Source organism: Psittacula echo (assembly GCF_963264785.1).
Source record: "Psittacula echo genome assembly, chromosome: 5".
NCBI classification, from domain to species: domain Eukaryota; kingdom Metazoa; phylum Chordata; class Aves; order Psittaciformes; family Psittacidae; genus Psittacula; species Psittacula echo.
In genome coordinates, this window is record NC_137739.1 from 89,052,823 (window position 1) to 89,069,484 (window position 16,662).

The 16,662-nt window shown below is 62.3% G+C and overlaps 2 protein-coding genes across 2 annotated transcripts; one reads left to right on the plus strand and one right to left on the minus strand.

The window, feature by feature from the left end:
* Positions 1 to 564: 564 nt before the first annotated feature.
* LOC308221402 (scavenger receptor cysteine-rich type 1 protein M130-like) lies at positions 565 to 6,189 on the plus strand (the record flags this gene model as incomplete). The annotated part of the gene is made up of 13 exons (XM_080618386.1): positions 565 to 988; positions 1,078 to 1,395; positions 2,116 to 2,418; positions 2,496 to 2,810; positions 3,138 to 3,446; positions 3,521 to 3,829; positions 3,911 to 4,288; positions 4,366 to 4,503; positions 4,619 to 4,702; positions 4,848 to 4,931; positions 5,156 to 5,266; positions 5,416 to 5,518; positions 6,045 to 6,189. 13 exons carry the CDS (start codon positions 565 to 567, stop codon positions 6,187 to 6,189), a joined length of 3,021 nt encoding a protein of 1,006 aa, XP_080474512.1.
* LOC308221403 (NACHT, LRR and PYD domains-containing protein 3-like) lies at positions 6,186 to 11,970 on the minus strand (the record flags this gene model as incomplete). The annotated part of the gene is made up of 7 exons (XM_080618387.1): positions 6,186 to 6,384; positions 6,847 to 7,008; positions 7,083 to 7,256; positions 7,820 to 7,990; positions 8,633 to 8,761; positions 9,455 to 11,123; positions 11,862 to 11,970. The coding sequence occupies 7 exons, from the start codon at positions 11,968 to 11,970 to the stop codon at positions 6,186 to 6,188; spliced, it is 2,613 nt and encodes an 870-aa protein (XP_080474513.1).
* Between the last annotated feature and the right edge of the window lie 4,692 nt (positions 11,971 to 16,662).

Here is a 16,662-nt window from a genome sequence, read left to right on the forward strand (position 1 = left end):
TGCCTGCACAGCTGCCGGCACCGCCATGGGCCACCTGCAGGCAGCGCGGGGAGGCGGGGGGGCTGCTCCCACCTCAGGGCCCCCAACTCAAGGTCTGCAGGCAGCCTATAGAGGGGAGCACCCCAAGGATGGGTGCTGCTGAGCCGGGGTCTTTGTGCTTTGCTCTGTGCTGGTGCTAAGGGCGGCCCTGTGGGGGTTTGGGTGGGTTTTGGGGTGAATCCTGTTGCCGTTGGGCTCTTGGCAGGCGTCGCAGCAGGGTCAGTGCCATGGGGGGAAACCGGATGGGTCCATGCTCCCTATTGCAGCGCTGGGTGCTGTGGGGGGGGGGTTGTTGGTTCACGCTGGGGACATCCGGGCTCCGAGCCCCCGTGGCGAGGTGTGTGACGCCAGAAGCGGAGCGGAGTCTCATATTTGGGCACGGAGCAGGTTATTGGAGGCCGGGGCCTCGCCACATGGGAGATAACCCAACTGATAACGGGCTCAAAAGGTGCTGCCGCCTCCATTGGCTCCGGCACTGCCTATAAATCACCCACCCCAGGCCACGGGGGGCTCCAGGTGTGTGAGATGGTGCCTGTCAGGGTGCTGAGGGTTCTCCTGTGGGTGCAGCTCAGCGTGGGGCAGCCGTGGAGCACCCCAGAGCCCCAGGCTGAGCTCGGCACCGTGCAGGGCTCCGATGAGCTGCGGCTGGTGGGTGGTGGTGGGCGCTGCGCCGGGAGGGTGGAGGTGAAGCATGAAGGTGAATGGGGCTCCGTCTGCAGCTATGACTTTGACTGGGACGCCCGCTGGGCCACCGTGGTGTGCCGGCAGCTCGGCTGCGGCACCGCGGCCACGTCGTCCGTGTACGCTCCGTTCGGGCAGGGCACCGGCCACATCTGGCTCCACATCTTCTTCTGCCGCGGCGACGAGGCGATGCTGCAGGATTGTCCCCATTTCGGATGGGGCCAACACTTCTGCAGCCACGAGCGCGATGTGGGGGTGACCTGCACAGGTGCGATGGGGGATGCCGGTGGTGCCGGGACAGCCGCCGCGTGCCGCAGCGCTGGGTATGGCTGAGGCTGTGCCGGTGCCGCGGTGCAGATGCGGTGGAGCTGAGGCTGGCGGGCGGCAGCGGTCCCTGCGCCGGGAAGGTGGAGGTGAAGCTGCGGGGACACTGGGGCGCGGTGGCGGACGACACGTGGGACATGGTGGACGCAGAGGTGGTTTGCCAGCAGCTGGGCTGTGGCTCGGCCGCCAGAGCCTACATCGAGAGCAGCCGCTTCGGCCACGATGACAGCCCCATCAACCTGGTGCTGGTGAACTGCCGCGGGCAAGAGAAAGCGCTTTGGGACTGCGAGGTGAGGGGCTGGGGGCCCTACAGCGGCATCCACGACTTCGACACCGGCGTCGTCTGCCAAGGTAGGAGCCGGGAGCTGGTGCTGGCACAGCACAGAGCCCCAGGTTTGGGTTGAAGGGAGGCGTAACTCATCCAGCTCCAACCCCTGTCAGGGGCAGGGACACCTTCCTCTAGAGCAGCTTGCTCCAAGCCCCTGTGTCCAACCTGGCCTTGAACACTGCCAGGGATGGGGCAGCCACAGCTTCTCTGGGCACCCTGGGCCAGCGCCTCAGCACCCTCACAGGGAACAGCTTCTGCCTTATCTCCAACCTGAACTTCCCCGGTTTCAGTTTGGCCCCATCACCCCTTGTCCTATCACTCCAGTCCCTGATGAAGGTCCCTCTGCAGCATCCTTGTAGCCCCCTTCAGACACTGGAAGCTGCTCTGAGGTCTCCACACAGCTTCTCTTCTCCAGCCCCAGTGTTCTCAGCCTGGCTCCATACGGGAGCTGCTCCAACCCCTGAGCATCCTCGTGGCCTCCCCTGGCCTTGCGCCAACAGCTCCGTGTCCTCCTTATGCTGAGGGCCCCAGCTCTGCACCCAGTGCTGCAGAATCTGCTGCAGCAGAGGGGCAGGATCCCCTCCCTGAGCTCTGGGGGTGCAGCCCAGCACACGGGGGGGTTCTGGGCTCAAGCACTCACTGAAGCCAAGTCATGGGGAGCTGCTCCTCATCCAACATCCCCAAGTCCTTCCCCTCAGGGCTGCTCCAGTCCCTGGGCACTGACCCGGAGCCTCTCCCCGCAGGGTTCTCCCGGCTGGTTGGTGGCGATGGCCCCTGCGCGGGGCGGCTGGAGGTGCGGCAGGGCCGAGCCTGGGTCGGTGTCTATGAGGATGCTGTGGACGTGAACGCTGCCCAGGTCGTCTGCCGGGAGCTGGGCTGCGGCTCGGTGCTGGCTGTGCCCGGGACCGGCCTGTTCCCGGCAGCGTCGGAGCCTCAATGGGCCACAGGATTCGAGTGCACCGGCACCGAGCTCCTCCTCAGCGCCTGCAAGCAGCGGGCACCGAGCGCCCAGGGCTGCACCGGCCACGCCAGCATCATCTGCTCCTGTAAGCGCCGGGGACACTGAGGGGTGTTGGGGGTCCCCCCGCACCATTGTCACCCCCAAACCCCCTTTGTGCCACAGCCTACACCGGGTTCCGGCTGGCGAACCGCAGCTCGCGCTGCGCCGGGCGGGTGGAGGTGATGGCAGGGGGGACGTGGGGGTCCCTCTGCGCCAGCGGCTGGGACCTGCCCGATGCCCACGTCCTCTGCCACCACCTGGGCTGCGGCCCTGCCAGCGCCGTGCTCCCGGGAGGCTCCTTCGGCAGCGGGAACGGGACCCTGCTTGTGGATGCCTTTGGCTGCAGCGGGAGCGAGCAGCACCCCAGCGAGTGCCCCGTGGCCGTGCTGGGGGAGCCAACCTGCCCCCCCGGCCATGCTGCTGCGGTCAACTGCTCAGGTGTGTATGGAACCCAGGAGAAGAGCCTCAGGGGGCTGTGGGGACACCCCAAGCACTGAAATGGAGGATGCAGGGTCCTTTGGGGTGATGGAGGGGATGAGCTGGGGTCCAGCATCACCCCAGGACCCACGGCACCGCCGGTGCTTTAGCACAGAATCCCAGCCTGGTTTGTGTTGGAAGGGACCTTAAAGTTCCTCCAATTTCAACCCCCTGCCACGGGCAGGGACCCCTTCCACTGGAGCAGCTTGCTCCAAGCCCCTGTGTCCAACCTGGCCTTGAACACTGCCAGGGATGGGGCAGCCACAGCTTCTCCTCTCGATCTTGCAGGCGTTGCCGAGCCCCTGCGGCTGCTGGAGGGGCAGAGCCGGTGCGAGGGGCGGCTGGAGGTCACCACGGGCCCCGGCGCCTGGGCCGCTGTGTCCGCGGGGCTGCGGGACACCGAGGCCGCCACCGTGGCGTGCCGGGAGCTGGGCTGTGGCGAGCTGGAGAGGGTCTACACCGTGCCGGGCCCCAGCGCCGTGGGGCTGCAGGAGGTGCAGTGTGCGGGCAGCGAGGACGCCCTGGCGCAGTGCAACGTCTCGGCCGTGGGCGCTGCTCCAAGCGGCGTTCCCGAGGCCTTGGCTGTTGTGTGCTCCGGTGAGTGCCCGGGCAGGGCCGGGGGCTGCCTGCCCCCCACAGCAGCCCCGTTGCATCCCGTCCGTGTCCCGCAGGCAGCCGGCGGCTGAGGCTGGCGGGTGGCCCTGGTCGCTGTGCCGGGCGTGTGGAGCTCTACGTCAAGGGCGCTTGGAGCCCCGTGTGCCAGGACGCGTGGGACATCCCGGACGCCACCGTCGTGTGCCGGCAGCTGGGCTGCGGGGCAGCGCTGGATGCGCCCGGCTCCGCTCGCTTCGGCCTCGGCGCGGCACCGCCGTGGCCGGGTGCCGGTGGCTGCGCCGGCACCGAGGCGTCCCTTTGGGATTGCCCGGCCCCGCTGCAGCGCGGCTGCCGGCTCGGCGGCGGGGCCGGCGCCGTGTGCTCAGGTCAGTGCCGGGCACCCGCATAGGCGCGGGGGGGGCCGCGCACACGGAGCCGTGCCGTGACCCCCGCGTTGTCCCCCGCAGGGCAGCTCTCCCTGCGGCTGGCGGGCGGCAGCGGCCGCTGCAGCGGGCACTTGGAGCTCCTCTACAACGGGACGTGGGGCCGCGTGTGCGCCAACGGCACCAGCCCGGCCACGGCCGCCGCCGCCTGCAGGCAGCTGGGCTGCGGGGACGGGGGCATCCTCGGGGCCGTCCCTGCCCCGCTCCCGGCCCCCGCCTGGCTCGCCTGGGTGCGCTGCGAGGACGGGGCGCGCTCGCTGTGGCGCTGCCCCTCGGCTCCCTGGCGCCTGCAGCCGTGCGGGCCCGGCGGGGCCGCCCATGTGGTGTGCGCTGAGGACGGCGCGGAGGGGATGCTCACCCCGTCCCCCGGGAGCCCCTGCCCGCACGGGGACGCGTGCACAGGTAGCCCTGATGCTGAGCCCTGCGCCGGGCTGGCCGCGCTCCGCGGCTTCCCATCACCTGCTCCCGTGTCCCCGCAGGTGTCCCCAGTGCCACCACCCCGGTGGCAGCCACCGTGCCGGTGACAACGATCCTGTGCGTGGTGCTGGGGGTGCTGCTGTGCCTGGCGCTGGCTGGCCTGGCTGTGCAGATGTACCGTGCCTGGGCTGGGCGACGAGGTGGGTGTCGGGGCAGAGCTGCTTTGGGGGTCCCGGGGCTCCCCGCCGTGGGGTGGCTCAGAGGGTGGCCATTGGGTGACCCCGGTGCTCCTGGTGAGCGCTGCTCTTATTCCAGAGCCTGGCGAAGCCATGGATGCTGTCTATGAGGAGCTGGACTACACCGTGATGCCGGAGTACCAGAAGGCGTCCAGTCTCCCAGGTTGGTGCATGTGTCCCCGTACTGGGACAGCTCTGCCCCACGGCCCCTCCACAGCACCGGGTCCTGGTGCTGTGGCACCGGCTCATCCCATGGCGTGTTGGTGTCCTGTGTCCCACTGTGTCCCACTGTGTCCCCTCCCCACCAGGCTCCCCAACAGAGGGCTCAGAGACGAAGCTGCCCTATTACACTGCAGAGGATGTGGAGGAGAGTGACCCCAACGCAGCCCCAGGTAGGGACATGGGGCAGGATCCCCGTGGGGACCCCCCTTAGGACTGGGGAGCAAAGGGAGCACAGGGTCCCCTTGATGAATGAGCCCAGCTCAGCTGTGGCTCTGGATGAGCAGCCCCAGCGCCTCCCGGCCACCCCTGGTGGTGTGGATGGAGGGGGGTGACACAGCCAGAGCCCTGCCATGGCCTCCGGGTCACCCCCATCCCCTCCCCATCCCTGCCCCAGGCCCCCCTGCCCTGCCTGAGGACGGACTCCCCGATGGCTACGATGATGCCGAGGCTGTGCCAGAGGAGTCCCTTGGCACTGGGGACACCCCCGAGGGGGTGGCAGATGCAGGTGAGGGTCCCTGTGCCCTGGAGAGCCACCTCGGGGGGGTCTTGGCTGCGGTGGCTGGGGGGAGCAGCAGCAAATCCATGGGGCTGCAGCAAGAGCCCCGATGGGCTTTAGCGGCCCCCACTAAGGCACCAGCCTCTGCTGTCCCCAAGGTGGGAGCTGTCCCCCCCCAGCAGACACAGGGGACCCCCCGGAGCAGCCCCCAGGGGACACAGGCTACGATGATGCTGACATTGGCACCTTGGGGACATTGCTGTGAGGATGCTGCAGCCACGCCACACAAGGCCACGGGGACACAAGTGCGGGTGGTGGGGCTCTGTCCCCAAGGATGGGTGGCCCTGGCCATGGAGGTCACCTCTCCCTGCCCAGGACCACAGCACAGCAGCACAACAGCTCCGGTGTCCCTCTGCCAGCAGCGCTGCAGGGATTTGGGTTTAGTTTCACTGTGAATTCCCATGGTTTTCCTATTAAAACTCCAGAGCTGGCTGGAGACTCACTTCCGGGCTGGCACCTTGCTCCCGTGGACATCAACCATCCCCTGGGGATGTGGGGCAGGTGCTGGACCCACGGATGGGTCCTTGGGCATGATTGGGACAGGGAGAAGAGCAGAGGAAGAAAGTGGAATAAGGGCCCCAGTGCCTTTATTTGGCATAAGCCAACACCAACACGTGTGTTCTCACCAATAGATGGGGGTCTATACAGATCTATATAGATCTATTCCCCACACATGGGGAAATGGGAGAGGGAAGGATCTGGACCGGTTCTGCCCTGATCCCAGCAGACGCAGGATGCAGGATGCAGGCAGCACCTGCTCCCCTGTGCCCCCATGCATGGGGCAGGCTCAGTCCCAGAGCGGGTTCTCCCCATGCGACCAGCACCAAGCACTGGGCTGGGAACGGCTGCGGTTGCTCCAAGGGCTCTCCTAGGGGAGGGCACCTCTGCGGAGCGAGGGGGGGAACCTCCTGCCCGGCAGGGCCCCGCGGTGGAAGGGGAGCCGGGCCATGGCCCCCGTCTGCGGCGCCTCCTGCTCCAGGAGGTACCCGACCTTCAGGCCGGGCTTCAGCTCCCGCAGGGCAGCCAGGTCCTGCAGCGCGTCCTGGGGCAGCCCGGCCGTGCTCAGCCTGTAACAGGGAGGAAAGAGCTGGGGGATCACCCTCGGCTTGGTGGGGGGGTGCTCAGGAAGACCTGAGAGCAGCTCCAGGGCCTAAAGGGGCTGCGAGGAACCTGGAGAGGGGCTTGGGACAAGGGCCTGTAGGGACACGCCAAGGGGAATGGCTTTAACCTGCCCGAGGGGAGACTGAGCTGAGCTCTTAGGCAGAAGCTCTTCCCTGTGAGGGTGCTGAGGCGCTGGCACAGGGTGCCCAGAGAAGCTGTGGCTGCCCCATCCCTGGCAGTGTTCAAGGCCAGGTTGGACACAGGGGCTTGGAGCAAGCTGCTCCAGTGGAAGGGGTTGAGGCTGGAACTGGATGAGCTTTAAGCTCCCTTCAACCCAAACCCTTCCATGGTTCCATGCTCCTCCCTGTTCCGCCGCACTGACCCCGCAGCACTGGCACGGGGGTGGAAGGGGACACCCAGCCCCTTACCCCAGGGCCCGCAGCGGGCAGGAGGGGCTCCGGAGCTGCCGGCAGAGCTGCAGGACCCCGTCTGCTCCCAGCTCGTTGTCGCTCAGGTCCAGGCAGGTGAGGGGAGGGATCCCCGCAGCCAGCGCTCGGCAGCAGGCGCCCGTCAGCCGGCAGCTCCCCAGCCTGTGGGATGCAGGAACAGGGATGTGCGGCTGGACCGGCTGAGCCGCTCCGGGTGGGGATGGGGAGCCTCTTACCGCAGCGTCTGCAGCCGGCAGGAACGGCGCTGGAGCCCCTCGCACAGCAGCTCCACACCAGCGTCCCGCAGCCCCTCACTGAAGGACAAATCCAGCTCCTCCAGGCAGGGGCTGGTGCTCAGCACAGCGGCCAGGTCCTTGCAGCAGGCGCTGGTGAGGCGGGAATACCGCAGACTGCAGGGAAAGAGCCTCAGAGCCAGCCTGGGGACCCCCTGTGCCACCCCACCGTGGTCCCCAACCCGGTGCTGCTGCCCTGAGAGAGCGGGACACGGGGGTGATGCCACACCAGGGGACTCCTTTGGGTACCATTCTAGTGCTCCCATCTGCCCCAGGGGTTTGGTTGCCTGGGAAATGCCCAGGGATGCTGTGGGGTGCCAGGAGGATGCTCAGGGATGCCAGGGGGTTGCTTAGGGATGCCAAAGGGATGCTGGGGGGATGCTCAGGGATGCCTGGGTGTGCTGGGAGGATGCTATGGCATGCCTGTGGATGCCAAAGGGATGCACAAGGATGCCTGTGGGTGCCAAGCGGATGCTCAGGGATGCCAGAGGAATGCCGGGGTTGCAGGGGGGATGCCAGGGAGTACTGGGGGGATGCTGGGGCTCCTAAGGGGATGCTCATGGATGCACAGGGATGTCCAGGGGTGCCATGGGGGTGCCCAGGGATGCCCGGAGGTGCCATGGGGATGCTCTGGGATGCTGGGGGATGCTCAGGGACAGGCAGTGTGCTGGGGCTCTCACCGCAGTACACGCAGGCAGCAGCCCGGCTGCCGCAGCCCCTGGCAGAGCAGGCGCACGCCGCGGTCCCCCAGCGCGGTGTCCCCCAGCTCCAGCCGCTCCAGGCTGTGGTGCTGGGCCAGCAGCGCCGCCAGCGCCGCGCAGCAGCTCTCGGGCAGCCGGCACCACTGCAGCCTGCGGGACAGCCCAGACAGAACCCGCCCCCCCCACCGGCCAATCGGCATGGGGGAACCATGCCAACCCGCCCCACCAGCCAATCAGCATCAAGGGACCATGCCCATCCGCCACATGGCCAATCAGCCTCAAAGGAACACACCAACCCACCACCTGGCCAATCAGCATGGAGGGAACACACTCACCCTAAGCACAGCCAATCAGCACGGAGGGGCCCCACCCTTCCTCCACTCAGCCAATCAGCCTCAAGGGACCGTAGCCACTCACCACATGGCCAATCAGCATGGAGAAAACACATTCACCCTCAGCACAGCCAATCTTCATGAGGGACCTCACCCACCGCATTGCAAGGCCAATCACCATGGAGGGATCCCACCCTCTCCCTCCCCAGCCAATCAGCTTGAAGGGTCCACCCTCACCCATGGGCAATCAGCGTGGAGCAATCACACCTTCTCACTCCCCAGCCAATCAGCATGGAGGGACCCCACCCTCTCACCCCACAGCCAATCAGCATGGAGGGACCACCCCTCCCATGGCCAATAAAAGCCTGGCCTCACCCCACAGCTCTCTCTTATCCACCCAGAGCAGCACCCATCCGTCCACTCTTCTCCAGCACCCCCCGGCCCCAGCTCAGCCTCTCACCGGAGCACCCGCAGGTCGCTGCCTGGGTGCCGCAGGGCCCGGCAGAGCACATCAATGGGGGAGTGCAGCTCCTCATGCTGCTGCTCAGCAATGGGACCGGGATGTGCTCCAGCATCGGAGGGGCCAGAGCTGCAAAGGACAGGGGCATGGGTGGCTTTCACCAGGAGCTCCTGGATTTGGTACCGGCATAGCAGAGCTTGCCACCAGCTCATGGGAGGCCTCAGGAGGGACCTCCATGGCTTTGGAGGCACAATGGATCCCAACCGGAGCTTGTGGTGCACTTAAAAGTTTCATCACCGGGGATCTGCTCTTTGCATGTGAGAAGGGGGATGCGAAGCCAGATGAACCCCCGGGCACAGATGGGTTTGTTAAGGCCAAGGAAGTTGAGCCAAGACGCTCAATCTCCATCCATCCCATTACACGCATGCCAATGGACGACCCAGCATGATCCTTGTTCTCCCACAGTTCTCCCCAAGAGTAAGTAAAATCCTCTGCTCAGGAGCTGAACCCCATGGAAAGAGAGGGGGTGGATGCCCCATTCCTGGAGACATTCCAGGCCAGGCTGGATGTGGTTCTGGACAACCTGATCTAGATGAAGATGTACCTGCTCATTGCAGGGGGTTGGACTGGATGAGCTTTGAAGGTCCCTTCCAACCCAAGCTTATGTATGATTCCATGGAAGGACAAGTTTTGATGGGAGGAACCAAACCCCAGGAAAGGACAAGGTGTTTGAGTGGAAGGAGCTCAAATGCCTTCAGAACCATATTTTGGGGTGGAAAAGGAGGAATCTCTGTGATTTTGGGTCTCTAGAGCAGTACTTACGGGGGCACTGACGCTGACACCTCATACTTGGGGTGCTGTTGGTGGAAGGAGCATCCCCGGAGGGTGACAGAGCCCAGCCCAGGCCACTGCCTGATGCAGAAGGAAAGAGCCATTTGGTCGTACAGGGTCAGCTTCATGTCCTGCAGGTCCATGTCAGTGAAACCACCCAACGCCCTTCGTGCGAAGCTTTCATCGTTCATCTCAAACAAGAAGTGGAACGTGTCCAACCGGGAAAGCTTCATCCCTTGGCCAGGCTGGGAGGTGCCTCTGTGCCTCCCCTGAAGCCACCTCAGCAGCTCCTCCTTGGCTTGTGGTGAAGTTCTGCACCCGATGATGTTGCCCATGTACTCTATGGATTCTTGGCTCACCAAACCAAACAGGAATCTCACTGTTATGTTCAAATCCTCCCTGGACTTGCTGTAGCTTTCTAGCAACACATTTATGTCCTTTGTGATATCCTTTGAGTCACCAACCACCTCCACATTGTCCTCCAGAACATAGAACATCGCTGCAAAGAACTCCTGGAGGTGCAGGTGGGTGAAGCTGTAGATGTTCCCATGCTCCACTCCTTTCCTTGGGATCTTCTCATTGAGGAAGAGGGGGAGAAGGTCTGGCTGGTCCAAGCCACGGTCCTTGATTTCCTTCTCCTCAAAGAGGACTTTGTGCTTCCAGATGCCATCAGCAGCCAAGGAGCAAAGCTTGAGGAGGAATGGCTGGAGGTCCTGGGGGCTGTCCCTGCCTCTGTGCTTCACTAACCAGGAGAGGTAAAACACACTCATCCACGTGGTGGCCTTGGAGCACTCCATGAGGTCTTTCTCCTTGCGAAACTCTTGTTTCAGGATGCTGCAGGTGGTCCAGCTCATGACGGGGATGCTACATAAGCTGTAAAGGATCTCGTTGGCTCTGGCAAATCCAAAGGCCACGTCCGCTTTGTGGTCATTCCCAAAGTACCTATGGAAGTATTCCTCCCTTGTGGCTCCAGAAAATCCCACTATTTCCATGTAATCCTCCCCCTCCAGGCACTGCCCCAGGCTCTGAAGAGCCATCGGCCTCGTCGTGATGAGCAAGGAGGACTCAGGGAGAAGAGTCTTCTTCAGCAAGCTCATCAGGGTGGTTTCCAGCGGCTTCACTGCTCTGGGGTCAGAGCTCAGCTCCTCTTCAGGCTGGACCAAGGCAAATCCCAGGGCCTCGAAGCCATCAAGAATGAACAGGATCCTCTTCTGCTCCTCCAGGATCTTCCCCACTGGCACCCTCTGGTGCGGGCAGCACTTGGACACCAGGTCTGCCACACTGGCCTTCTTGGGAAGGGCGATGTCTTTGCAGTCTATGCAGAAGATGTAGGCAAACTGTGTGTAGATGGTGCCTTCCCCCCACTCCACCATCACCTTCCTCACTGTCATTGTCTTCCCCATCCCTGGGGCTCCCACCAGCACCACGACCTGCCCATCTTCATCGGGGTTAAACAGTGTGGAGATGGTGGCTGGTCCATTGTCGGTGTCAGCGCATCCATGGGTGATGTCCACAGCTTCACGCTTGCTCCGAGGCTTCCTGGTGATGGTCAGGGTGGTGAAGTGGCTCCTGATGGACCGGTTCTCCCCAGGACACGAGTTCACTTCTTTGTACCGGAGGAACCCCTGGACAACGTGCTCCTTGTACTTCTGCTTGTGCTCTGTGCCAGTGAGGAGCAGAATCAGTCCCAAGCACAACCAGATGCCCAAGGAGCTCCTCACCAGCCACACCAATAGGATGGATGTTTCAGTGCTCAGGGCTTTAAGTCTGGCAGAGGCAATAAGGTCGTTGTCTGCCAGATTTTAGGGCCTTTGGTCTCTTGGGGGGATTCTTCTCCCATTGGCCTGATCCATCAACCCCTGCTTTAACCACCTGGCAATCTTCATCCACACGGGAGCAAATGCAATGGCCTGGGGCCACTGGCAGCCTCGGTCCCCCTCTGCTGTGCCCCTAGGGACAAAGGCACCGTCCCTGGGCTCTTGGAGATGCCTCCAGCTCCAAAGCATTACCAGCATCACCCAAAGGAAAAAGTGACCCAGTGCTCCCAGCTCCTAAAGGGGCTGCAGGAAACCTGGAGAGGGGCTTGGGACAAGGGGCTGTAGGGACAGGCCAAGGGGAATGGCTTTAACCTGCCCGAGGGGAGACTGAGATGAGCTCTTAGGCAGAAGCTCTTCCCTGGGAGGGTGCTGAGGCGCTGGCCCAGGGTGCCCAGAGAAGCTGTGGCTGCCCCATCCCTGGCAGTGTTCAAGGCCAGGTTGGACACAGGGGCTTGGAGCAAGCTGCTCCAGTGGAAGGGGTCCCTGCCCGTGGCAGAGGCTGGAGCTGGAGGAGCTTTAAGGTCCCTTCAACACAACCCATTCCCTGGTTCTGTGATTAAAGAGGAATGCTGGTTTCTTACCTTTCATCACTTCACCCAGCAGCTCCTCAGCGAGGTCTCTCAGGTTCATCTCTCTGAGCACCCCGATCGCTATCTCCATTGCCGTGTCCTCGCTGTAGTTCTCACCCATGCAGCTGACCAATGCACATGGGTGGGCGGCTTTTGCCAGCGAATCCTTGGGGATTTTCCATCCTCCTTCCACATGAACCTCCGATAGCTTCGCCTTGAACTCCTCGAAGTCTTTCAGGGTGAGACCCTGCAGCGCTCGCAGGAGACTGGGTACCGCTGGCTCTTCCTCTGCCATCACCGGGTGTCACCTGAACAGCAACGGGAGAAGAACACCCAAAACTCATCCTGGGGTCCTGTAACCATGGGGGGGGACTCGGGGCAGGGTCCCCCTGGCCCTGGGGACACCCCGGTGGGGAGGATGGTAAAAGATGCTGCCTGAAATCCCTGTGGGGTTTTGCTTCTCATCCCAGCCCCACATCCAGCTTGGAACTGGAGGAGCTTGAAGGTCCCTTCCAACCGGAACCATTCCATGATTCCATAACCCATCCTGTGGTGGAGGCAGGGAATGGGGAACTGGGATTGCAGCACGTGGGGACTTCGTAGCTGAAGCTACAGCTTTAATCCAGGCGTGATGGAACCGAAGTGCTTCAAGGGGATGCATTCAGCAAAGTTCCATTTAGGAACGCTGGGAAAGGATGTTTGAAGGCACGTTGGGAGCCGAAGGAGGAGGAAAAATGCATTTCTGATGGACAGCGTCTTGGCAGGCGCTTGCAGATGGTGCTGCTCTGTGGCAATCGACTGCCTGTGGGAACAACTGCTCCTCTTGGAAGTGCAGGGCACAGCCTGTTCCTTCCCTAGGATGCTGCTGCCATCCGGCCCCACCAGCAGCAGGGCTTATGAGGGGGCTCCTACAGCCAGGGCTGTATCATCCCTGCTGTAACCAACCCATCCTGGGGTACCTGTGAGCTCCAAGGGAGGAGGAGAACACCACCAGGTCTCCCCTCTCCTCTGATCATGGAGAAGCTGCTTTCACCTGGCTGGGTCCCTGTCTGAGCTGCTGCTTGCTCCCCTGTGCTGGGTTAGGGGTAGCAACCCACTTGCTGCGTGGGACACATCCTGTGCTCAGTACCAGGGGACTTCTGGGTGCTGCCTGGCTCCGGTGCTGCTTCCCCACTTCCCCTTCTCTCTGCAGTGGGCAGGGGCAGGTCGTTGGGTTTACAGCTCATTTCCTTTACTTCCCTTTTGCCTACAGCAGTCAAAACGCTTCTAAAACTTGGAATCTGAGCCATAGAAGGTAAATTCCAGGAGCCTGAGGCTGGGAGTGCATTGTGTGGGGCTGGTTATCCCCTCGGGCTGGGGCAGCACATGTGAACGTAGGAAATCACTGCCAGACCCACACACCCCAGCCTCAGCATATCCAGCTTCTGGGCACTGGAGATGCCGATTTCCACTTCCCCATCCTCCTGCTGTGCTGGGGGGAGATGCAGAGGCCAAGGGTGTTTCTGCATCAATGTAGAAGCGGTAAAAGGGGTTTATGAGTGCTGGGAGCAGGATGTTGGGGATTTCTCCTGCATTAAATCACAGATTTCCACAAGCTTTACAGAAATAAGCCCCTCTCTGCTGCTCGCAGCAGGTCCGGGGGATGTTAGGAAGGGGAAGCACACACTTAATGCTCTTGACTGAGCCTGGCACAAGTCCCTAAAGCAGTGGGGAGGGCTGGTGCTGCCGGTGTGGGACCAGACAGGCAGCAGAAGGGACATCAGCACCAGCCAAAGCCAATCCTGCCTGTGCCAGCTTGTCTGAGCCAAGCAGGCTCCTGGAGCCAAGGACTGCATCAAGATCACCTTGTGCATCCCTGCTCTGAGCAGTGCTGGGAGCTGCATCGCTCCCGGCAGAGCTGGGTCCTGGCATTCGGCCCCTTTGTTTTCTGCAGCTTCCTTCAAGCAGGTTTTTAACTGACAGAGGGGTTTAAGCAGCCTGGCTGCTCCTGTGCACATTGGCACAGCTGAGATGTACCCAGGCAGAAAACACCGATCATGCAGTCCCAACCCCTGCCACGGGCAGGGACACCTTCCACTGGAGCAGCTTGCTCCAAGCCCCTGTGTCCAACCTGGCCTTGAACACTGCCAGGGATGGGGCAGCCACAGCTTCTCTGGGCACCCTGTGCCAGCGCCTCAGCACCCTCACAGGGAAGAGCTTCTGCCTAAGAGCTCATCTCAGTCTCCCCTCGGGCAGGTTAAAGCCATTCCCCTTGGCCTGTCCCTACAGGCCCTTGTCCCAAGCCCCTCTCCAGGTTTCCTGCAGCCCCTTTAGGCACTGGAAGGCTGAGTGAGTTATTCTGCAAGCAGCTGAGCTCACGGAGTTGGTTTCTCATGGATTGCTGGGTATAATCTCCTTAAGACATCCATGATTTCTACACAATCGCATGGAGCTGATCAGTGGGTCCAAGTAACCATATGGAGGAAGATGGACAAGCATCATGGAGCTTGATTTGCTCAGGAATCGGGCCTCAAAGATCTACAGACAGTTCCAGGACCTGGCTGCAGTTTGGGGTAAGAGCAAGGTTAGAGCTCAGTGATGTGAACTGAACACCTGGCCTGGCTGGAGGAGCTGAGGCTGTGACATGGAGAGCTCTTTGCTGTTAACCAATGCGCTGCTCCTTGGGAAGATGGATTTGTCACCCCTTAACTCACTGCTGGGGCATTGTCACACTAGGAAACCCCTTGTATTGCTGTGGGGAGCCCCATACCCCTGGTTTCTCTTGTCCACACACAAGTACCCCAGTTTAGCAGGCTCTTCCCCTCCCATTTCGCCCAGTGTCCCCCCTCCCTTGTACTCATTGCAATCCCTGCAGACCCAGGCTGGCTTTAGAAGAGCCAGTGAGGGATGCAGGCAGGGACCCAGGGCTGCAGGGGCAGCCCTGACCTGCAGAGCCAGCAAACCCCAGCTCAGCCCCAGATCACAGGGAATGTGCAGATGCAGCTGGACAGCCCCAGCCACCCCCCCTTGGCATCCTAAATCCCAGCCCTTCCCTCTGGATTGGAGCGCTGGGTGCCCCCCCCCCTTGCTCTCCATCTTCATGCAGTCTGCAGAGGTGCATTGTGGGAAACTCCCAAGTTTCCCCCCTTCCTCTGCCTTCTCCCTCCCTCCTCTCTGCGCAAGAGCCAGCTCCCAAGGTGCGACTGCAGGACACAAGGTAAGAGCTGCTGCTTTCCTCCTCACACAACAGCACCCAGGGGGTAGAGTGCCGGGGTCCCAATCTATGGGTGCTGCGTTCCTCCTATGGGTGACAGCGAAACAGAGACCCCCATCTACCTGCTCAAGGTGAGTGTCCCCTGCTCACAGCAGCCTGGGATGGAGGTCAAGGGCTCAGGGCCATGAACCCTCACAGCCCCCCCCTGTTAACCAAGGCTGCTTTCAACCCAAACCAGTGTGGACGGGGGGCCCCCAGCAGCTCCCTTCCCACCCCAGCTCCCTGCTCCTGCTCCCTGAAGGTCAGGCAGCCGGAAAAGCCTTTTCCGCATAGGCAGCGCTTGGGATCCCGCCTGCTCCCCGTGCTTCCGCGTACCTGCGATCCCTTTGGCTGTGCTGGCCTGATCCCGCTGCTCCCGGAGGGGCAGGCAGCAGCGCCGGGATGGACGCTGGGCTCTGATGCTGCGGCCGGGCTCTTCCAAGCATGGAGAAGCGGAGCCATGTGCCGGAAGCGGGGCTGCCGGGAGGGAGGAGGGGAAGCAGCAGCATCCCCGTCAGCCTTCAGCCTCGGCAGGAGCCTGAGCCCTCCCCAGCAGGGTTTGATCCGGTTCCCAGCGCGTTTCCTCTTCCTTCTGCATGGTTTGTGGTGCTGGTTTGCTTTGTGCTCTGCTTAGAGGGGTTCAATGTCTCTCATTGCTGTGGGTGCTGAGGCAGGAGGCAAGCACGGATAGGAGCAAACAGCATCCTGTTAATCACCTTTCCAAGGGAAGGAGGTGGGGATGGCTCTGTTAGGTTTGATATTAAAGGGGTGTCCTGTGATATCAAAGCAGCTGGGGCTGGAAAGGAGCTCACAAAGGGAAATCTGCCCCCAAAATAGACTAAAATAGAGAGATGACAGAGGAAATAGTGCCAACGTTGGGCTATGGGGAGAATATTGCACTGAATGAGCGGCAGGGAGGAGGGTACCAGGGCTGTGTGCTTCCAGGGATGGAACGCATGGGGGATGTCTTGGCTTTTTCAGCCTCATGTCCGTGCTGCTCTGTTTGCTCTCTGTGTGTTTGCAGCGACCTGTTACTTTGGTCCCTGCTCCTGTTTGTTCCCTGATCATCCGGCAGCTTCTCATGGGATTTAGGGGGTAAAAAGAGCATCTTTATGCTTGGATCTTGCCCCGCCTGGCCAGGCTTTGGCACTGGGGGGAGGAGGAAGCGCTCCCATTGCAGCCCCGTTTTCCTGGGTGGGGCTTGGGCAGGATGCTGCCGGGAGAGGGAGGATGCAGCAGCCTGGATCCAGCTCCCTGCTCCGTCTCGGCACTGACCTCCGCAAATTTGACCTTCACAGGTTTGACCTTCAGCGTTTCCCATCTTTCCTCAGCCGCAGTGCCCAGCACCAGCCCCTGGCACCGGGATAATGTGGTGGGATGGGGGAAGGAACCCAGAATTCCCCTAAATGCGGATATCCATCCCTCTGCATCCATCCCCTCTCTGGCAGGCTGCTGGGGCCGGGGGCTGTGAGCAACCTGGCAGGCTCTCCCCATCCTTGGTTCAGCATGGGGGTAGGTAGAAGGGAGGGATGGAGCTCCCTGAGTGAGCGTTTCCATGCTGGATGAGCCCCATCCATCCTC